At 41.3% G+C, this 22,882-nt stretch overlaps 1 protein-coding gene across 2 annotated transcripts in view; it reads left to right on the top strand.

The window, feature by feature from the left end:
• The first annotated feature begins 1,427 nt into the window (after positions 1-1,427).
• Positions 1,428-22,882, top strand: part of MAP7D2 (MAP7 domain containing 2) — an 87,820-nt gene continuing 66,365 nt past the window's right edge. For both annotated transcript variants that reach the window (XM_077781637.1, XM_077781636.1), the window contains exon 1: positions 1,428-1,534. In XM_077781637.1, the coding sequence (XP_077637763.1) occupies positions 1,492-1,534 (43 nt within the window). In that variant the 5' untranslated portion in view covers positions 1,428-1,491. The remainder of the gene's footprint in view (positions 1,535-22,882) is intronic.

Genomic DNA, 22,882 nt, shown 5'->3' with positions numbered 1-22,882 from the left:
TAGATGGAAGAATTGTTGCCCAGAGTACAGAATAGTTGCCTCTTAGGAAACAGTGATTTACTAGGAGACACATCAGGAGTACCAAAGTAAATGCTGTCCTCCTCCTTCCTCTTATATTGATTATGGTACTTTCAGGTGAAGAATATAAAGGTAATATAATTGCTTGGCCAAAAGAAGAAAACAAAAGGAGTAAGAATGAAAACTGGAAGGATTAAATATATCTTAAATTTAAATTTTGATAAATTGGCAGTGAAGATGGGTCAATAAGGTGTTTGGCATATAACACCAGTTCTGGCCCCGTTTTGAGCAGGAGCTGCCCCAAAGCCACAAGCTCTGGAACTGTGTGCGCTTCCCACGCACCGCTGTGTCCTAACACGGTCCGGAAACAGCAAAGCCAGTAATGGGGAAGCAAAAGAAGCATAAAAGGTGTGTGTTAAATTTTTGGGGAGGGGAGTTTAACCGCTAGTAGGTGAATGATGAGGAGAAACAAAGATTATATTAATTTCTCCCCTTCTTAAACCGAGTACAAAGTGGTCCTGCCAGCCCGGCCCGAAGGGACCCCGTGGGGAGACCGCAGCTGGATGGGAAGGACACGGCTATGCCTTTCCCCGTGCCACCGATTCACCCGAGGCCGCAAACAGCGGACGCAAACACCGGGATGGAAAAATCTGGGAAAACGGCCGGATCGGCCCGGGAAGCCGGAGAGAGCGCCTTGTTTGGCTCTCGGGGATGACCCGAGTGTTCGAACGCGCCCGGGCACCGAAGCGCCGCTGGGCCGCCACTGCCCGAGCGCGGCCCCGTAGCCGGAGCTGAGGGCGGGGCACGGCCCACCTGGGCAGCGGCTCCACCTGGGCAGCGGCTCCACCTGGGCAGCGGGCCCGGCCCCACCTGGGCAGCGGGCCCGGCCCCACCTGGGCATCCCGGCCCCACCTGGGCAGCGGCTCCACCTGGGCATCCCGGACCCACCTGAGCATCCCGGCCCCACCTGGGCATCCCGGCCCCACCTGGGCATCCCGGCCCCACCTGGGCATCCGGCCCCACCTGGGCAGTGGCCCCACCTGGGCATCCCGGACCCACCTGGGCATCCCGGCCCCACCTGGCAGCGGGCCCGGCCCCACCTGAGCAGCGGGCCCGGCCCCACCTGAGCATTCCGGCCCCACCTGAGCATCCCGGCCCCACCTGAGCATTCCGGCCCCACCTGAGCATCCCGGCCCCACCTGGCAGCGGCCCCATCTGGGCAGCGGCCCCACCTGGGCATCCCGGCCCCACCTGGGCATCCCGGCCCCACCTGGGCAGTGGGCCCGGCCCCACCTGAGCATCCCGGCCCCACCTGGCAGCGGGCCCGCCCCGCCGCCGGCCCGGCCGCCCCTCCCTCCCTCCTCCCCTCGCGGGCCGTCAGGTGCCGGGGCGGGCACTGCGCGTGTGCGGCGGCCGCGGGCGCAGCCAGCCCAGCCGGCTCCGGCGGGACGCGGCGGCGGCACCGGCGGGAAGATGGCGGAGCCGGGGGCTGCGCGGAGCCACCCGCGGGCCGCAGGTAAGGGATGGGGCCGCGGCCCCGCGGCGTGCCGGGGGACGGCGGCTCCCCCGCCCGCATCCTGCGGCTTCCCCCGGCGCCGTCCCGTCCCGTCTCTCGCCGCCCGGGGCCGGCGCTGCCCGAGCCCCGGGGATGGGGCAGGCGGGGGTCGCTCCCCGGCAGGTGCCGCCGGCTCCGGCCGCCATCTCGGAGGGATGGGGCGGCCGCTCCCGGCGGGAGCCGCGGCGGTGCCGGCGCCGGGAGCCGCTCCCGAGGGGACGCGGAGCGGCTCCGGCGAGCCCGTCCGTGCCCTTTGTGGCGCGGGAGGTGCTCGCCGTGAGGCGGCTTTTGTGCCGCCGCGATTTCCCCGGCCGCCGGCGGTGCTGCCGGGCGGCAGCTCGGCTGTGCCCCGAAGTGCGGAGCGGGGAGGCAGCGATTCGTAAACCTCGTTCGCGGCGGTGCCCGGGCCTGCCTGTGCCGGTGCTGCCCAGCCCGGGCAGCAAACTGGTTGAGCGGGTATCGGGCGTGAACACCGCACGCAGAGCCCTCGTATGGGCACGGCTCCTGGTTAAGGTCCCTCGTCGCTGCTCGGCGAACGTAACTTTTAATTTCCGAGGGTGAAAGGGGCGTGTGAGATGTGGTGGAGGTTGCTGTGCTGTATGTGCGGATCCCCTGGCGTGGGATCGATCCCTCCAGCACCGAGATGCTGGGGCCAAGGCTGGTGGTCGTGACCTTCACGTGTAGGTGTTAGGGTGGGTCCGGCTGCTCCTTCTTCACATGACTTCCTCTGGGCTCGAGTATGAGATGAGTGGTGATTAAGGTGCTATGCAGGTGCTCATTACACTCTTACCTTAATTATCTGGTATGAAGCCTCTGCTTTGTGGATGGTAAACCATCTAAACCTGGTGCATAAGAGGGAATTAATTTCCCCGTTTGTCCTAAGCTACTGTAGTGACTAAAAGTAGCTTTACAGTTACTTTGAGAGATAAAGAAGGATTACTCTTCCAAATTTATGGAGTGGGAATCTGAGACTTTGACTTCTCTGGGGTAACACGGTGTGAGGAGCCATGGAAGGAGCTGGGAATACCTGTGTTTGCTGTTCCTCACCCTCACCCTTCTCCACATGCTCAGCAGTTGCAGCTTTTGCTGAAAGGCTGTTGCTTTTGAGCAGTCAGGTACTTCTAGGGCTTGGGTCTCTATTTTTAGGGTTTCACATGGAGGACAGGAGGAAATAAATGCTCAGAATTCATATTCGTGAGGATTTTCTTAACTTCTTCTAAAACATAGGGGATTCTTCCCAATATTCACTTGAACTCTTCCCAGACTTTTTTTTTTAAGTTTTGCATTCTAACTTCAGAGGCAAATATTGCAAAAAAACTTCACTCTTTATATTGACCAATACAAAATCTATTTTTCACCCTGTATGAGATTGGGAATCCACAGAAAATGTAGCATGTACTCTAATTAAAAATGGTATCAAATGAGTTGTGTGTTGTAGGGCATGGACAGGCACAGACAGATGTAATTACTTGTGGTCAAGCATTGGCATTTGAGCGCTAATGCCTAAGGAAGGTAGTACAGAGTGCTCTTGGCTAAATTTGTTATTTGAATTGCCTGCTAGAAGATAATACATGATGTGGTGTGGAAGATTGTGTATGTGTGGTGTGTGTTACAGACAGCAGCATGGATGGCATTTGATCTGCAGCAGAGAATGAGGCTCTTTTTTGTGGGACTTGCCAATTCTATAACCAGCACAACAGCTACTCAAGTGAATCATTCATTCATGTGGATGTGGAAATTATGCTCTCTTACTTCATGTTTGTATTTATGTCTTGATCCTGGGATAGGAAGAATCTTACCTCTCCGTTCCAGAGTAAAATGCTCATTCCCATGGTGTTGTTCTCCAAAAGGGTGCTGCCCCAACAACAGGCAGTGATGGTAGCCACCATTCCCCTTCCCAAACTGCAGTTCTCTGGCAGCATCTGAGTTTTGATCTGTAGGATCCTCAGTGCTGGGGAAATTGTGGCAGTGCAAGCAAGGCACTTCAGACTGTCTGCCCAGACCAAGCTGTAATAAACAAGCCTGCAATAAGGGAATTTTTTTGCATCTCTTGACTACTAGAGGAGACAATATTGTTAAATTGTTATAATTCTGCAAAGAAGGAGCAAAATTCTGTGGCACAAGAAAATAATATTTGCAGAACTCAATTATGTATCCCTTTGCCAAAAATCAAAGGCATGAGGCAAACAATAGCATGAGAAGACACTGTAGGAATCTTTTTGTCAGGGAGAGTGTTAGGTGACCAAAATGTAGGCATTATTGCTGTTGCTGTCTGTAGTAAAGGTAATGACTAAAGAGCATTTGAAGGACAAGTGGCTCAGTATTGAATCTCTCATCTTCCTTTTTACTGCCTGGTGAGATTTGCTTAAAGTGTGTGCTAGGAGGTTGAAATACTAGACACTTTGGTTTCAGAGTAAAATGTGTTTCTTGCTTGTTTAGAGTTTTTTCCTAATAGAAAACATGATCGTGCCTAAAAGAATTTAAGATAAAAAATGATGTGTGTGCTGTCCTAGATTGTATATCACAAAACCAGTTTGTGTGAAAGGAATTAATGTGTGGGTTCCTTTAAAAATGCTGTGTGGGTTTTTCTTCTTGATCTCATTGCTTTTCCAAGTGATTTCTCATAGGCCAAAATGATTTAAACAATGTGTACTTACATTCTTATTTTTGTACTGTACTGTTTTCTCTTATATATGAACACTCAAGGTTGTTTATCCCCAAGGTTAATTCATGTGCTGCTTTTCATGTGATATTACCATTTGCAGGTATTGGCTTTATTTTGGGTCAGTTTAATACACTGCATCCTCCCATTGTTACTGTTTTGGTATTTAAAGTATTGACTTTCTCCTTAAAAAAGAAAAGTCAAACCTCTTTCCAGTGAAGTTCACTAAACAGTGAAGAAAAATGTCCTGCCTTTGAATTCCAGGACTGCAGAAGTAAAAGGAAGGTGTATTACTTGAAATGCACAGGTTAGGAGAGTAAAGGATCTGAAAACTTTAGTGTTTATAGCACAGTGTTGCATAGTACTTCCATTTGCTTTGGTGCCTGGTGTATCTATAGCAGTGGAAAGGCATCAGGAATGCTTTTTTAAACCTTGCGTAATTATTTCTAGATGTGCTAATTGAAGAAGGATGTACAAATGTAATGTAAATGAAACTATGTGTCCTGTGTGATTATACTGTATGAAGATTTATGTGGTAAGGGTTTTTTTAAATCTCATGAATAGGTAAAACACAATTATAACTGTCTTGGTTATCTGTCATTTAGTGTATGCGGACCAAAACTGACAGGGGAAATTGATTGAAAATCTTAAGTGTGGCATTCACTTACCAATGCTTTCTAAGGCTACAGGATAGAGCAAGGCTTTAAATTCTGTTCAGTTCTGGACTGCTTAAGTGATAGGAAAAAACCATTTTATTTCCTTCTTGTGTGTTTCACCTTTGCAAGAAGGTCCCAGTGTCAGGATTATTGAGTAGCTTGTTTGGCTCTTCTCTTTTAGTTTTCTTGACCACTGCTCATGAAATCAGGTTTTTGCACCAGCTCTCTGATAGGGCATTGCAGCTTCCAGCTCTTTGTTTATGACTGGCTCAAGCTGTTGAGCAGATCCTAGAAGCAATAATCATCAGTTTAGATTCTACATCAATTTATATAATGCCTTTTTTTTTTTTTAAGATAGTGTTTTATGGAATTTTTATAAATAACTGGACTGTACAGGTTGGAGAGAGATGAAACTGATCAGGAAGCTAATGCAAATTTTAGAAATGCTAACTGCATTTAGTTACTTGTATTACACACTCAGATTTAACTTTCTTGTGGACATCTGCTGGTTGAGAGGGAAAATCTGAATAATATGCTTAAACAGTGGAAGGAGTAGTAATGCTCAGCCAAGGTTATTGGAATAATCAAAAACAGAGTTCAGTACTGTCACAGGGTTTATTTTAATCTGCCTGTTTTAGGTAATTTTACATAATTTCTGAGTTATTTTGCTGCAATTTACTCGTGTTTGGTATTTTCATCACAACTTGATATATTATTGGTGTATTTTCTATGCCTGGAATTAGTGCAAGTAGGAACATGGTATGTATCAGTTTTCCCAATATACTTTTGTTCAAGCAGCTTACCTAGTGAAAAAAGTGACTTGAAATCTTGGGTAGTCACATTACCCTGGGCTGACTTTAGATAGGATATTTAGAAATACCTTTCACTGTATCTTATCTCCACAATGATTAATGATGATGATGTGTCACTGTATAAAGATAAGAGATAAGTGTGTTTCACAAAGTGGAAATATATCTAACCATTAAAATCCCAGTCAAGATTATTGTTATGTTGTTTTAAAGACTAATGCATCTGACAGACTTTGTCATTCAAATAATACACTATTGTTTTTCTTCATTTGTGTCATGAAACTGTCAAGATCCTAAAACCCTAGCACTCTCTGTGGATCTGAATGTTGTAAGAATCTTAGTAAAGTACTTCTTGTTGTAGTTAAATGGTAATCCAAATGTTTCATGCAGAATTTCTTCTGGCTTTGAGTTGTTCTCTGTGTATGTACATATATAATGCATGTACATTTCAGGCTTTTTGCAGTTGTAATGAACTAGTATATTCAAATGCTTGTTGGTCACATTCTTAGTTTTCATAATTTTCTTCTTGTAACTCTTAAATACATTATCCACAGTGGTTACACTTTCCCATAATTATTTAATATCTGTGCCCTCTGTGATCTGAAGTTTTGTGAAGTATTGTGCTTCTTTTCATTTAATGTATTATTTGTGTGCATGTCATCTTTGTTTGCCAAATGCCAGATCAAACTGTTTTGCCCTAAATTCTGGAATGTAAATTTTGCTTTTGCACTTGAATATCTGAAGGTTTTTGCTGCTTCTTTCATGTGTTTGTGTCTGCTTTCCTTTGATCGAGGGGGAGCTGATTATTCTTGTAGTATTGAGGTGCTGCAGACAAACGTCTGCTTTGCTGAGATTGATAAAGCATTTCTGTGATCTTTGCATAAACTTCAGTTACACAGCAGGTGTTTGTTGTTTTAGCAGTTTTTCACTGAGAAGGTCCAAATCAGTGATGAATAGAGGAGGTATTCCTGATGTTGTGCAGGGTTTGCACAGTCGTGCTGTGGTAGCTGTTTGCTTGGGTGTGCTTTAAACTGTTTTTCTGTGTGCTAAAGTTTGTTTTCTCACTGTGTTTTCATGTTACTTTTCTTGGCATAAAGATGCCAGTAGCAAACTTTTGGTATTAATGTTTCACTTTTGTTATATTCATTCCTTTACAATGTGTAAAATGCAGATTTTTGTGTTCCAGTGTTACATTTATGTGCTTTTTGATTGGACCAGTTGGAAAAACAATGCTGAACTCAATTTCTTCTAATGATTTAACAGAAGCAATTGTTTCCTGTGCATCATATAGTATTTAACTTTTTGAGCTCTGTTGTTCCTTACAAGAGTAAATACACATTTGATGCAGTGTTGTACATTCAAATCCTTTTCTCTGGTTTGTGAAAAATCTGTAAACTCAAAATTTTCTGTATTTTGAGTACAGAAATAGGTGAAATTGTCCAAGCTTTCGAAGTTAACACCTTCAGTAGTAATTAGATGTTGTTTTGTATTCCTGTGTGCTTGAATTTGCCTTCCAAGAGGACCAGTCCATGGAATATGTATTAACTTGGTGTGATATGATGAGCATTTTAGTCTGGGGTATTTTCTGCATTGTTACTTTGTGCCAGAGCCAGGTGCCTTTTTGGCTTTGTGTATGGTAATACATCTGCTTGCACAAAAAGGATAAAGGATTTTATGCCCCCATCACAGGTGTGTTGTGCATTCAACCAGTTTAGAAGAAATGATATGACACTTCATAAATTAGTTTGCTTTGTTGAATAGTTTCTCTTGGAAACTTCTTTTTCCTAGTAGGGATTTCAATAAATAACATGAGTGAGAATTCATTACTTCTACCGAGATTTTGATAGGATGTGAATGGGTGTGTCAGATAAAAATACATGATACCATATATATATATAAAAGCATATAAACATATAAAAAAACTTCAGGAACATAGTAGTAATGCTACTACAGTCAGTAGCATTTTGTATGTTTTGGTGCCAGATGCTGGAGGATGCATTGTGGTTTTATGTTCACTTAGGAAGATCTGCAAGTACGCCCAGTTCAATCTATATGAATTATCAAATTACTCATCTCATGCCAAGCAGAAGCCATCAAGGCTCTGCATTATTTCAGAAAAATGCTCATTCAAATATTTATACTTTGAAATTAATTTTGCTTGTGGGTGTGGAATACTGAAATTCTTCATGTGGCTACACTAAAAAGAAAAAGGTGCAAACTTTCCAAAGGTGCTGTTGCATGCCTGGGGTTGTAACCACAGCCGGAATGCTGAAGGGATCCAGGCAGGGCTCTGGTGCCTTCTCACTTTAGTGATAGATCAAGTGAGAGATGGAAGAATACTCCAGTTTGAATAAACTAGCCTTGATTGTTGAGTTGGAATAAACTTTCAATATCTAATTATATTGGGGAATAAAATAATTTAATTTTGAAAAAACTCCAGCCATGTGAAACAAAAATATTTTTTATGCTCTTAAGCTTGCTGCATGACAAATCACCCAAGAAAGGCCCTTTGCTTTTGTCTCAGAAGGGAAAATAAGACAATATTGCAGTGTTTATCCACACATCATTACTGTGATTTTTACATATTTTAAGTTAAGGGATTTGGTTTCCCTTCCCATGGGAGGGTGGTATCAACAAATGGAAGTGCTTTCCTTTTGCTGGCGACTTGCCTGCATCTTGCCAGTTTTCATTCCCTTGTTTGTGTTGAATGTGGCATCTGTGTGTGTGTGCAGACCCACACTCTGTGTCAGGGGAAAGAAACCTCAGGGAGAGAACTGGAATGTGCTGTTGGGCCTCTTAAAATGTTGCTAAACAGTGAGCAAATGATGATTGCCAAAATAAATGGTGGGTGAGCTAGTTCTCCTTTCCCTCTCCTGAAGGGAAGGGAGCCAGTGGGGCTTTACTTTGATGCTAGTGTCTTGACTTTTGATACCGTGTATCGGCCGCAGGACATATTTTTGCCATATGCTTAATGATCTATCAATAGATGTAAGTATTTCCATTATGTTTCCTGGGTCTAGTGGCACTAAGTGGTGTGGTTACAAGTAAACATGGCACTTTTCAGTAGTCAGAGGAAGTGGTTTTAATGGTGCAGTGAAACAAGAGGGTGACCTTCTGTTGGCATAAATGAGTTTTTGATGAGGTTCTGGATGTGAATGCTGTGTTGCAGGGTTGTGAGCCAGGATGCGTTTCATGGCTTGTTGAGGCCAGGTTACGGCACTAAATGAGAATGTTTGAGCACTGCATAGGGAAGAAATGGTATAGAGAAAGTATTTTGGAGAGAGGTTGCTTTTTTATGGCATTATCAAGTCGCAGAACTGAAAGAAAATTTGAAACAGGAATAACAGAACAGATTGAGGCATTTACAGATAATGGAAATAGCTTGGGTTTTGTAATAATTTTTATATTCTATGGGCAGTTTTGCATCTCTTTCATGCCTTACAGTATGTTTTCCCTGTTTTGGGTTGGGGTTTTTCTGCCTCTGAGGTTTTTGCAATCACTGTTCTTATGACAGAGTTACTGCCATTATCCAGTCTTCCTTTAAGTCTCATACAGCCAAAAGAGGTAATAAAAAGTAGCTGATCTTAGAAATTTAATATATTTAGTCTGTGATGAAATTGTCCAAATCATGTGTGAATGGAACTGAAAATCATGTTACACAGTACAAGCACATCCACTTTCAGATCCAGTTTTGTCATGACTGGTCTGTTTGAAGTGTGGAAGATGGACTGAATACTATAAGGAAAGTCTTCATGCAACCTCCTTGTAGTGAGTGCTCCCTAAAGCATAGTGACAAGCTTACAGGCCATGTAGCAACTGAAAGGGTGTTTAAAATAGCACAGTGATGCTCCTGGAAGGTCACTAAATTCTCTGTTGATGAAAACCCCCTGCACTACATAGATCTTCTGGTGCCTACTTGCTGATAATGGTGCATCTGTGCTGTTGATAAAATTAGACCCTACTAGGAGAACTCTTAAGATTTTAGAAGTTGGTTTATTTTTCTCTCTAATGGTGTGTTTTCCCTTCCCTATTCTCATCCACTCAGTACTGCCTACAAGGTCATAAGGGTGGCCACCTTAGTGAGAGGAACTGTCTCCCTGCCATCCTCACTGATGCCTAGAAATGGGCATTAATGGAGGGGTGTAAGATCAACAGCAAGCTTCCAGTATGATTCCTAGAGTCCCTCAAGTTATAGTTGGAGGACTTAGAGATGTATCCAGAAGAGAAATCTTGATTTTATCTTCCATATGTACATATTCCCATGCTGTGGTCTGCTTCTTGCCCCGATTTCATAATTACGCTCAATACAGTAATTCTTGCTCTTGCTGCCCCAGCAGAGCTCACTCCATTCCATCCAGCCTAGGGAGTGGAGGAAGAGAAAATCGTGATGGAGGAGACTGAGCCCATCAGATGGGCTCCAGCAGGAATTTACTTCTCACCAGCCCACCTGCCTCCTGCAGTGGGACCCCAGAGGGCTGAAGTAGCTCTCAAGTTTTTCTTGTGGCAGCTGCAGGGGAGGCAAAGAGACCATGAACAGGAAAAAGGTGGAAAGGAAAAGAAAACGCATTCCATGCTGTTTAACCTCTGCTTCAGGCATTGCTGTTTAGAAATAGAGAATCACCATATCAAAGAGCTCTTTGAAAATCAAAAGTAACAAAAGCAAATAGGTTGAGGAGAGTTTTCCTACTCTTCAGAGCAGCTCTTTGTTAATGTGTTGCAAGTGTGATATGCTTACTTAAGTTACAGACTTGGAGAAGTAGAGGGGCAAAAGTTCTCAAGATGCTTTGCTAATGGCTATGTCACACTGCAACGAATCCAGATATCTCCTGGTGATGCACACATCTTGATAAATTCTGGTCAAAACTTCCATGGTATAAAGTAGTACTTGGAAGATGTAATTTTCCTATTCTGACCTTCATCCCCAATGGCTGAGAGCTGTTGGATCTGATCCTGAGGAACAGTGTTTCAAGCTGATTATATTATACAGTCCTTCATAAATTTGTACAACTGAAAAGCCCCAAGAAACAAAATTCTTAAAGAATATGGAAGACTGTTCAGCAGCTCAAAGCTAGCTTTAATTCCAACATTTTAGATTTTGAAACATTCAGCCATCCATTTCTGTTTCCAGCTGTGTAATCTCGTCCATTACCTTGTACCTTATCAGAATAAAACAAATTTGTTCTTCTTGGGTGTCATTCAGTAAAAAAAAAAAGTAGTTTCACCATTGTCAGTGCCAAGTGCTGTTACTGGGGAACAGGGAAATAAATAAACATACCTATTTATTTGTGGGTAGAGCTAGAGTAACATTCTTTGAATATACAGTTTGGGATCTTTGGGAATTTCCTGTGTCAAAATTTATACAAGCTGATAAGATCTGATGGTGTCAGGTTTGTAGAGAAAAATATTTTCAGTCTGCATCATTAGCTCTGCTCTGAGAAGGTGGTACAGGATTTGGCTCCTGGTTCTGGATTTAATGAAGCATGTTACACTGAAGTAATCTGCCCCTGAGTCTTCAAATGTTTAATCAAGAAAAAGTCTCTTAATCTGCTGCTAGTCAGCTGTCTCCTTTTGATTCAGAAATGTTTGGTGCATCAATAAAAGAGTACTAAAGCAAAGACAAAAAGATGTCTTTCTTGCCATTTAGATGGTCCTCTTGCCTATGCACAGGAGAAATACTAAAATGTTTGCTTGTTTGGGAGAAGTTAATTTCAAATCTCATTTGTATTCTCAGGTAAGAAGTTTGCATGCTGATCTACTGAAAAAAAGTCTTAGTTTAGTTTTGGTTTTTTGTTTATAACATTAATCCTCATTATGTAGCGAAGGTGGGTATAGTTGGCTGTTTGTGGTGATACATCTGTAATTTTCTTTGTCCCATTGCCTTTAGCCTAGATGAATCCATTTGTTCTTCTACTGTCAGCTGAGGCTTAGAGAGCAGCCTTCTTGTGTGTGTGTAGACCTACACTTCCCTTCTTTCCGAGTTTCTTCTTAGATATGCAGGACAGCATGTGGCTTTTGCTGCATCTCTGACTCCTGTCCTTTTCCAGAATATTTACTGGTTTCTATTTCTTCAGCCAACTCATCCTATTCATCCCTCTGCTCTTTTCCCTTGCTATGGGTAGGCAGGTTTTTCAAGCCCTGACTTTTGTTTGTATCTACATGTGAAACAAAATTCTGGAAGAGTGTAGGATTCCTGTGTAAGTGCTGGCTTTCAGCCTGAATGTTTGGTGATATGGGGCTCCACATTCAGCAGAGCTGCTCTCTGTTGCCACAGTCAAACAAAAGCCTTTCCTTGTACAGGTGTGTCCTGAATTTTGCTCTGCCCACAGTTAGTCTTTGTCCAATCAGTCCTGCCAAGGAGCTCCACAGTCAGCTGCCTTTGCTGAGAAACCCACAATGAATCCATCTTTCCAGTGAGGCAAGGTTTGTGGATAGATGACCTCTTCTTACTAGAGCAACCAATTACAGTCCAAACAAACAAGGTTCTTTGTCCATCCGTCTGGAGAAGGAGCAGCTTGGTTCATGATACGTGGAAGTAGAGAGGAGAAAAGAATAGGACAAGTGGATGCATAAGCACTGAGGTTCTTGAGGCAGCAGCTGGTTCCTGCTCTTACAGACACACAGGATTTTATACTGGGGCACAGCACCTGTGATCTTTTACTCTGCTGTAGCTGTGCTGTGGGGTGGCAACCACTGCTCAGGGTGGTTCTGGTCAACTCAGTTCAGGTTCTAGAGAAGCCCTAGACAAGAGTGTGGGAATTTTGCTTTGAAAAGTATTCTAGTGGGGTTGCAGGTGGATATTTGCCTTTATGTTTCAAGAACTGACTAGGTGAAATTAAGACACATCTCTTGGGGTTTAGGACAAAATATAGAACCCATTGATGGGTTTTAGATTTTCTGTGCTTATATCCAAAATTACTTTCACCTAATGAAGCAACCCTGGTGAGTCATTTTATTAACTAGAGTTGTAACAGTGGAATTTCAGATTAGCAAAGAAAAACAAAATTGGTGTAAAAAAGAAATAAACAAAAAACCCCAACCCAAGCAAAAATCCCCTTTTGACAAATCTTTCATATCAGTATGTTTTGGATGTATACTTCATGATTTTTAGAAGAATAAACCAAGAGAGAATTGCTGACATGTATCATCATTGTATACAGTTTTCAGATTCCTCATAAATGCTGGAGATAGCAATATTTTGAATACACTCTTGCAATAATTGCTAAATATTAATACATTTCTGAGTCTATTAAGTGCATTTAAGTAGGCAGGCAAGATTCTTTTCTCATGTACTGCTGTTAATTTGTTCCTAGGTTTTTCACCTGGGTTTGCACTGTAAAGATAAATGGCACTACTGGTTAGCTTGTATGGCAAAACATGGTGCAATCTCCACTTTCCTCATTTGAGACCTTCCTTTGTCAAGTTAAAATGTCAGATGAAATCTTGCTGGAAGAAGTAAAAATGTCAGTGATAACACTTAGCAAGCTTGGATTTTTTGGTCTTGCTGTGGTGGGATTTATGGCACCAGGCTGTGGGCACATCTGGAGCTAAAGGAGCAGGCAGGCACATTGCTGTGGCTTTGTTTGCAGGGACTCTACTGTTCTAGGCTTCTGCTATTTCTTTAGGAGAAAGGAATTTAATGGTGTCAAGTGTATTGTATCATTAAAGCAGTGGCAGCTTTGCTGTTTTTCTCTAAGATGTTTCTGCAGGGTGCCAGAGCTAGGAGAGAGTAAGAGGTCCTGCTGCCACCTACAGCATCAGCAAATACCAGATCTGTTCCAAGCACATACATTCTGTCCTTCAGTGTATCAGGATTTAAGTTACTAAGATAGTTAGGATATGCAGTAGTTATCTGGAAAAACACCTTTTCTCTTGCTTAGCTGAGCTGTAGTTCTCACTGGGAGCCATAACTGGAACCCACTGTCAGAGCCTTACATGCCCGAAGGCAGATTTTTTTTTTTTCAGCAAATTTGAGGGGAAGGGAATTTATGAGGCCAAGTACAACTGCTTAGGTTCAGATTTAAGAGCTTTCAAAGTAATTATAAAAATGTTCTTGTTATTTAGCTTTGTTTTATTTGACTTGACAAAAAGTTCAGTTCAATATAAATAAGGGAGGAGACTAAGGTCACATTTTGAGTGTTATGTAAAATAGTTAATTTTTTTTGCCTTTGAAAACAGGATATATTATATCCTATTTAGAGGGTATAATATATGTCTATATAATCTGTATATAATACAGATTGCCTGCTAAGTATAGAGAACTATCAGCTCTTAACACTTTGCTTGTAGGATGAGGGTGTTTGCTTTTTAAGAGGCTGGCAGAACAAATTGCAGACAGGAGTGAGGGTTTTTTTCTGCACAGCACAGACGTGGAGGAGATGGAAAGCTAAACTTTGGAACAGAAAACTATTGAGAAAGGTGAAGATTTCCCTTACTATTTTCATGTCTTGTCTTTTAAAATACAGTGAGATGAAAGGTTGTGTAGTTTCATTTGGCTGACAGAATGAGGGTAGTAGTCAAATGTGTTCTGGCAGAGGAGGTTTTTAAATGCCCTCATACATGTGTGTGGAGGCAGGGGCTGGACTACAGAGCAGTATGTGTTGGCAGGGATAGTATGAACAGCCCACTTTATTTTAGGAAAAGTTGGAAGGAATAGTTGGAACTACATTTTTTTGAGAAGGAGTGTAAAGCTGCAGGTAGCTGAATGCTTAGAAAAGGTGATAAGGGAAGAAACTGTAACAAACAAAGGTGAATCTTGTACTTGATTTCAGGAAAGTGAGGAGGTGTGGGGTCTCTACAGTTCAAAGCTGAGACACTGAGCATCCATGTGTCTTGTGGACGGACCTTGTGTTGGTGTATAAGCAGCTGCAATGTAGCATGGGGTTAACTTCAACTTATTGCAATGATGGAAAGCTTTCAGTTTCAAAAACCTGCATTTGAACTATATCATGAAAATGTTCGTAATCTGACTTTTATGCCTTTATTAACCCTACTGTAGCCTAAGTCTTAAAGCATGACTGAAATGAACTGTAATTGAGGTAGCATGCCCAGGATTGAAAGCTCTAATATCAGTAGTAAGGAAGGAATCCAGTTTTTCTTTCATTTTTCTGTAGAAGCTTCTAGGTTCTTCTGAAAACAAATAAGATCTCTGCTTCAGCTATACTTGCGTAAGTTCTGGCAAGTTATTCAGTGATTTTTCTGTGCAGCTGCCTGTTTCTGAAGAACATTGTCAAGGAGGGGAAAATGGTAGGAAGCTCACACTGATGTCTTGTGTGGGAACAATAGAAAAGGGTATTATTTGGTGCTATTTACATATAGTATGTTGTTTTGGTAGCTGATGCTACCAAGACATGGCTGTGGATATGTATATGTTATCAATAATGAGCAATTGGTATTGCTTTTCTTAATCCTTTTTAAGATGGATTGATTTTTTTTTTCTCCAATATTGCGTATCTACTGTAAAAAAAATCTTTATTAGTTGAAGTCACTAACTCATGACATTTGTTTTGATGTTTTTTTCTACTTAGCTTACTTATTGAGGTTTGAGTTTTGCAAGGAAGGCACATTTGCTGATCAGTGACTGAGACTTGATCTTCTAGAAGGGCATAGAGCTCTTTAATCACTTGAATTTTAAAAAGACCAAAAAAAGGTGTTGGAGAGGAGACAAGACATTGGAAAATGGGTGGGTATATTTTTTTGCGTTTAGAGATGCTGACTTAAAAGCAGGAATGAAGCTCATCATTTTAGTGTTGAAGCTCTCAAAAACTATGGAGAACAAATAAGACACTTAAGCTAAAATTGAGCAAGCCCATGCTTAATAAAGAATAATATACATTAATTAAACAGTAAACAGGGTCCATATACATTCTTATTCTGTGAAGAAAAGTCATTATTAGAGAGTATTACATTGATTTTCATTGTAGTCCTATTGTATATTTATAAATGTAAAAACGTAAGAGGTTTGTGTATTGATTCTTTTCTTTCCTTTAGTCAAATCTTTTCTTATAACAGGATCTTTTAAAAAGAGCATCCTGCTTCTATTAGATGTTCCTGGAAAAGAAAATCAATGCATGAAGTTGCATACTGAAACATCTACTGTATTGACTTAGTAATCTTTAATCCTGCATGTAAACAGAATGAAAATGCTGTTCAGTAAGACTATTTTTTCCTTACTGTTTGTTATTTTTCATTCTGTTAACAGATTTAACTTCTGCAGTTTTTATGTGTGCATATATATGAAGAGTTCTTCACAGAAGAGTTCTTCTGAAGTGTCCTGTGTTTATTTGTATTTGGAATTCTTCTACACACAGTCCCAGGAAAGAAAATGGTGTGCATCCCTTTGGTTCGGTGGGATTTATTGTCATGATGGGAAAAAGAATAATGGGATTAAGATTAAAAAAAGGTTGAGAATTTTATGTTGGCATTACTGCACTGCTGTTGTTTCCTTGTGACCTTTTGCAAGCATGGCTCTTGCTGTGCTTTCATTAAAGGGAAAAAACTCGGAACTCTCTTCGGGTTTGTTTCTTATCTCTGAGGTTAATCTCTGAGGATATGAGCTCTCTCTGTTTCATGCTGCTCTGAGCATTCATCTTGAGCAAGGACTGAACCTGGAAGTGTATATTGGAAAGCTGCTGCTATTACTGTGTTAATTAATTTTTGAAACTCAGCTAAACAGTACCCACTAATGAACACTTAGACATGTTTATCACAGTTGAAGAAGATATTGTCAAATGCAGATTTGGCAGTGTTACATCAGGAACTGGGTTAATTTCATCTATTTAGGCATTCTGCTTAAATGTTTCAGTTCTCATTAGTCAGTTTTGAGGTTGTTTTATTTCTTTAGCAGTCCAAGGAGATAATTATGAAATTAAATGCGTAGTATTTCAGTTCCTTTGCTAAGATGCTTTAGCTGGTTTCTTCCATTCTTCTCAGTCCTGCTGTTCTGTCCTTTCATTTCCTTGAGGTCTGTTCCTCTGACAGTGTAGAAGTGCTGCCTTCATTCAGGAACCCAAAGGCTGATGGTGCTGTGTAGAGTAATATGTAATGGAATAGAAAAATATGAGCTTTAGATAGTCAAATTGTTAGAAATCCTAATTTTAGAGCTCTTTTAGAAGCATTTGATCCTTAGCTGAAAACTTACCATTAAATGTCCCTTCCCTGAAGGGGTACATGTTCAGCTGCTTAATGTTCTTCCTTTGTCATCAATAAAAATGTAGAGTTTTGAGATTCCGCCCCCCAAAAAAGAAAAGTTTAAATAAAAGCTTCCTCTTTTGCTATTACATGTGCAGTGTCATTTTTCAGCTGTTAATGAGCAGGCAAGTTAATATATTTGCCTGCTCATATTCAAAATTTTGTATTTTGAATATACCTGTAGAAAATCCTGCCATTCCCTGTACATGCCCTAATGCTTCACTGGCGGGAGAGTGCACAAATTGCATTACTGTGCACGATTAGGCTCTCTGCAAGAATTCGTCTGACATCTGTCTACCCTAGTTGTCTTGGGCTCCCTTTGAGTAGAGTGCAACATGCACTTCTGAATTCCTCCCTCAGGAGGAGGTGACAGGTCTGAGAAGTACCCCAGCTCTCTGTAAAGTGGGTGAGAGGGAGGCTGAGAACTGCTGGCTCTCAGAGCTGGGCGGCTGTGTACTTGGGCAGCTGCAGTTAGGCTGAATCTCACCCTTCCTGGTACCCTGCAGGTGCTGTACCTGTCCTAATGTACTGCTCTGCAAATGAGGAGACAATTTGTGGCTGCCATCCACTTCATGATACGGTGACAGCTGTAGCAGTTGCTTTAGTCTGCACTGCTCAGCTTTGAGGATGCTCAAGAGGCACAGGAGGGCTGGTTGTGGCCCCTCTGTGTACTGCTGAAGCTGCTGTCTGCGAGCCCAGGGGCAGGAAGATGGGTACTGTTTCCAAGTCAGGTTTTACTATTTTTGTTGCAAAGGTTAAGTGGCAATCTGCTCTGACATTTTCCCCTCTGTAGCAGTGTGTTGCTACAGGTTGGCAATTCATGGAGCCCCAGCTCAGCCAGCCTTTCTCAGAAGCCTTTTGTTGACTCACAAAGATGTAAATCAGTGGGACTTTTCCAGTGGCAGCAGTTTGTTCCAAGCTGCTGTCTTCCTCAGTACCCCTGTGACCTTCCCTGGTGTGTGACCTGAAATGCCCCATGTAGGCAAAGGAAAGCTGCTTGTGATCTGTGTGACCTGTGTGATGGGCAGGATGTGCCAGGAGGCTGCTGGTTTGGTACCACTGAGTTGGTTGTTAGTAATCATTCAAACCACTTATCACTTTATTTAAATCTCCTATTTTTAAGAAGGCGGGCAAATTTCATACGATGTTCACTTTCAGTTATAGATATGTTGATGTGTCATGAAGATATTGGTCATGCTGTTCTCTGGCTCTGAAAGCTTATTCTAATCATCAAAAGAATTACTGTTCCACATATACTGTATATCACTATAACTTTTGACCACTGAGGTTACAACACGTGCCACTTAAGCAAACACTGTGGCGTTTCAGCTTTTTACAATATAGTAATTAAATAGAAATGTGGGATAGAGGTTATGAGAATTGTCAGTCCCTGTTTTAGAAAAGTCTGTGTGAGGTAGACCTATATATACATGGATTCCTGCAAAGTCTGTCACTCAGCAAAGCATTTGGGACTAGGTTTTAAGCTTTAAGTTTAAAATATTTTTTAAATACCCTAAAAATCATCAAACTTCAGGGTTTTTATTTGAGTTTTGTTTTGATTATACAAATTGTTTATCCATGTAGGGTGTTTTTATTGCTAAATTGAGGGTAGTCATGAAGATTAAGACTTAACATACTGTATTCATTCTGTGTATTGGACCTTGATATTGGGTACGTGTTTTGCTTATTATGGGCTTCCTGGTGGATGTAAGATTACTTTCCAGATACAACTAGAAGGCCACAGAATTAGCAGGCTGTGTAGCCCCTTGCTTTGGAGATGAAGCCATTACAGATGCTCCAAATCTCTGAATAAATGAAACCTCTTTTTCTGCATAATTTGCTAAATACAGGTATTTTATCTTTGACCAGTTCTCCTGCCAGAACTGCCTTATGTAATTTTTAATGCCTTATTACTGTTATAACTATAATCACTGGGGGACAGGGACTGCCTTTTATCTTGTGCTCCTAATGCACAGTTCAACTGAGCAAAAATATTAAAGGCTTAGTGCATTTTTTCCTACAGTAGAAAAGAATGTTTTTTCTCCCAAAGAAAAAACAAAGTCTATCAAAGTAGTGTTTTGTTTGAATCCTTAAATAATGGTTAAACAGCAGAATAAAGGAATATATTGAAAAGAAAGGAACAAGGGGGAAATATATCTAAACAAGACCATGGGAGAGAGCATAATCTCTGGAACATTTAAAAAAATTTAAAATTGCCAGGCAAGTATTTTTGAGGAGCAAACTGGTAAAGGCATAAAAAGAACAGTGAACATGTCACCCTTGATACAGACCCTGCCAGACTTTGTGGTAGGTTGCTAAATGGTCCATGTGTGAAAGGAGCAGTCAAGAGACATAAGGCTGCATCACTGAAGCTTAGTTACTTGCTTTAGTGCTGTGTGTGGAGGAGCTATGGGTATTTCTTGTCCAGGTCTTTCTTAAAATGGAATATACCTTGATATATTGCTTAAATTATATTTGATGCTAGAGGAATTATCCTTAATACAAAGGTTTAAAAACTCTAGAGAAGTGAAGAACGAAAAATGAAAGGTTTCAAGCATAAAACTGAGTAGGTGAAATACGATATGCTGGGAAGAGCCTGTGAGCTTTCTGTAAGGGAATATATTTTGTACAATTGGGCTTCTCACAATAGGTCAGCAAACAGGCACAGTGGAGTGATACAGAAGGAATATGCTTGGCTTTTCTACAAGATGTTTGTAGAAACTGTCATCAAAGGCACTAAATATCTTTAAAGCTCTTTACTGTCTGGTGATTTGATGATTGATGTGAAAAAATATGTGAATACTGTGTTGGGGTTTCCTGTTGATAGGGTTTTAAGAATAGTCATGTAAAGAGTAGTCACTAGAGCTTGTTAGAAAGGTGAGCACCAAGTTACTGAGCAGTAAATGACAGATGAATTTCAGTGTCCATTGGCACAGGCAGATGTCAGTAGTAATGCCTATGGAAGACAGTTTATAAACAAAGAGGTATTTTGAATTAACCAGTAGCACTGGGGAAGGCCAGTTCATGGGGTAGCAGCCTTCCCTGCAGACAGTTCCTGACCTTGTGAGGATGGGTTTGGCTGGGATCTTCTCAGATCCTGTGTCCTCACAGTTAAGTGAAGCTGCCTGTAGCTGTGAAAAGTCTTTTGTTCTGACTAGTATTAATGATCATTCAGAAGCTGGTTTTCTGTGGAAGTTTTCTATGCAATGCATGTTAGTGAAACATTTTTAAAAACCAGTAATTAAGGGTTTGTGATTAAGTATTTCCTAAATATGATGTATGATTTATTTTTAGAGAGAAGCTATATTGGTCATGTTAGAGTTATTGATATTAATTCTAAAAATTAAAAATTTATAAATGCTTTTAGCCATTGTTTGCACAGTGAAGTATCAAATCTATTTGAAAGGTAACTTTCTGCTGAATATATGCAACAAGGAAAACTCTGTCAAGCCTGTCTCTTGTAAAGTCTAAGGGTCTACTATGTATGTTCTGCTTTTTTTCTTGTACAGATTAAGCATTCCATTTAGTAAATATGTAGCCACAGTGTAGGCTTGCAGAGATTTTCAATTATCTGTTAAAGCTAGGAATAATTTTGAGAATGAAAATTTAATTATATAGAGAGTATTGCCTTTTTTTCTTATTCAGTATTTTCTGGTTTAATCAGATAGAAATGTAATCCTCCATACCAAAATGAATTCTGTCTTATTGGTTTATGTTCAAAGGGACTTTTAAACTTGTTCTTTAAAAAAGGGTGGTTTTAATCAAGATTAAGCAAATTTTTTTTCATAAGCCAGAAATTTTGTTTTTTGAAGATGATGATGGTATTATTAGTAGTTTGTCTGTAAACATCTGCAGTAATGCTGTTTCTAGAAGATAGATTGTCTGGTGCCACTGAGCAGGGAAGCTCAAAAACAAAGTGTTGTTTGTCCTGTAGATAATCAGATGATCTTGTAGTTGTGTGGTGGTATAAAGTCAAGTCAGAGTTTTTTGCTCCTGTTTTAGAGGGCTATTTATTTTTACTGTGTTGACATTTTAAATAAGGCAATTAGTGTTACTGATGGAGTTCAAATATTGTGGCTTTTACTTGTAAATGAGCTAGTTCTTAATGAAGTTCCAAGGTAAATGGAGCAAATGTATTGAAGACGTAACACAGTCCAAGATTTCCATTTTCCATTCTTGATTTCCACCCCCCCCCCCATCAGTTTTCTGCATGTAAATTTGCATACATGCCTAATATGCTTTTTCTCCTTCTGTCGCTCACCTTCAGGAATGCAATCACAGTATTGTATTTGCTTGTTTTTAATCCATGTCAAAGTGTCCATGTCTTTATGTCCTCTCTGTATTGTTATGTATGTCCTGGAGTCCAGAACTGGTTTCTGCAAAGGAAAGCAATTCATGCATGTCACTTCTATGCTTGGTTCTATTAGCTTCAAGATCAGATCAAGAACATTGCTTGGCTGTGTTGCAAATCTGTATGCTCTCTTTAAATTTTGAGCTATATTTGATAGAGTAGCTTATTGAAATCTCATTCTTACATGTCTATTAGATGGACACCTTGTTTTTCCCTCAAACAGCTGTGCTGGGTACAGAATTAGCCTCTAATTCTTATATAAGTTGGACAGGATTGGAACACTTTATAAAATGCTGTCATCTCTGCATTTTTGCTTGCTTTGTGAATGCCTGTCTATTCAGTCAAGACAAGGAGAAAGGGAGATCCCTTCCCTACTTTGCCACATCCCAGGCAGCAGCACTTTGCCCAGTCTTGGTGGTGTATCCCATTTATCTCCCTGTGCTGCCCTGAGACAGCCTTCTGCCTAGCCCTTGTTCCATGAGCTTGGCTCTTCATCCTGTTTTGACTAACCTTAGCCTAAAGCTGTACAGTCTGCTCTAAATTTGGCTCATTTCAGGATGATGCAGATTATTTACTGTGCTTTTCTTTTTTGACCCACAGAAGAATTACTGTTAACAACATGCAAAAGTACATTGATATCAAAGAACTGAAGTTTTGACCCTTGAAAAGGGCCACAGTGCTCTGAACCCCTCTAGGCATCTGGGATGTGCACATTAAGGGAATTTTCAGTGGATTACTCTAAAAGATTGACTGGCTTTATAAAGTATTCTGAACTGTGGCTTGAGTGACTGTAGAGAATACAGACTAGAAGAGCATGTAGTTTAATCCTAATAATACCCTAACTTTGTCTTCCCACATACACTGTTTGCTTGTTTTTCTTTTTAAAAGCTTTTTTTGCCTCTGGAGGCTTTCAGAGTGATGCTTTTTCTTCCCTAGTTTCCATATTCCAAAATTGTTAGCTTGGTCTGGATTTTTTTTTGTGTGCAGATGATGGAGGATGCCTCTGCTTTATTACATGCTCCTCAGTGTTCTCAAACAAGTAAGATAAATAAGTAAAATTAAATGGTCTCAGTTGCTCCAAGTAAAAAGCCCTTCCTCCTTGCCTTGTGGAGCCATCTATGCTCTTGATTTTGATTCACACAATGATTTTCTTAAGCAAAGACCAGGGCAGTGATTGTCCCCCTGTACTTGGCACTGGTGAGGCTGCAGCTCAAGTCCTATGTCCATTTCCAGACCCATCACTGCAAGAAAGATGTTGAGGGGCTGGAGTGTGTCCAGAGAAGGGCAACAGAGCTGGGGAAGGGTCTAGAGAGTCAGTGAGGAGCAGCTGGGTCTCTTTAGCCTGGAAGAAAGGGAGCTCAGGAGAGACCTTATCACTCTCTAAAATGACCTGAAAGGAGGCTGTAGCCAGGTGGGGGTTGGACTCTTCTGGCAGGCAACCAGTGACAGGGGTAGAGGAAATGACTTCAGGCTGTGTCAAGGGAGGTTCAGGTTAGATATTAGGAGAAATTTCTTACTGAAACGGTTGTTAAGCATTGGGATGGGCTCCCTCCTGAAGTAGTGGAGTCGTCACCCCTGGATGTGTTCAAGAAATGACTGCTTTATTTAACAGGTGGTGTTCAGTCAAAGATTGGACTCAATGAT

This window comes from Lonchura striata, chromosome 2, assembly GCF_046129695.1.
Source record: "Lonchura striata isolate bLonStr1 chromosome 2, bLonStr1.mat, whole genome shotgun sequence".
In the NCBI taxonomy this organism is placed as follows: Eukaryota; Metazoa; Chordata; class Aves; order Passeriformes; family Estrildidae; genus Lonchura; species Lonchura striata.
Note: the sequence above shows the minus strand (reverse complement) of the source record. Positions and strands in the feature narration are given on the sequence as shown.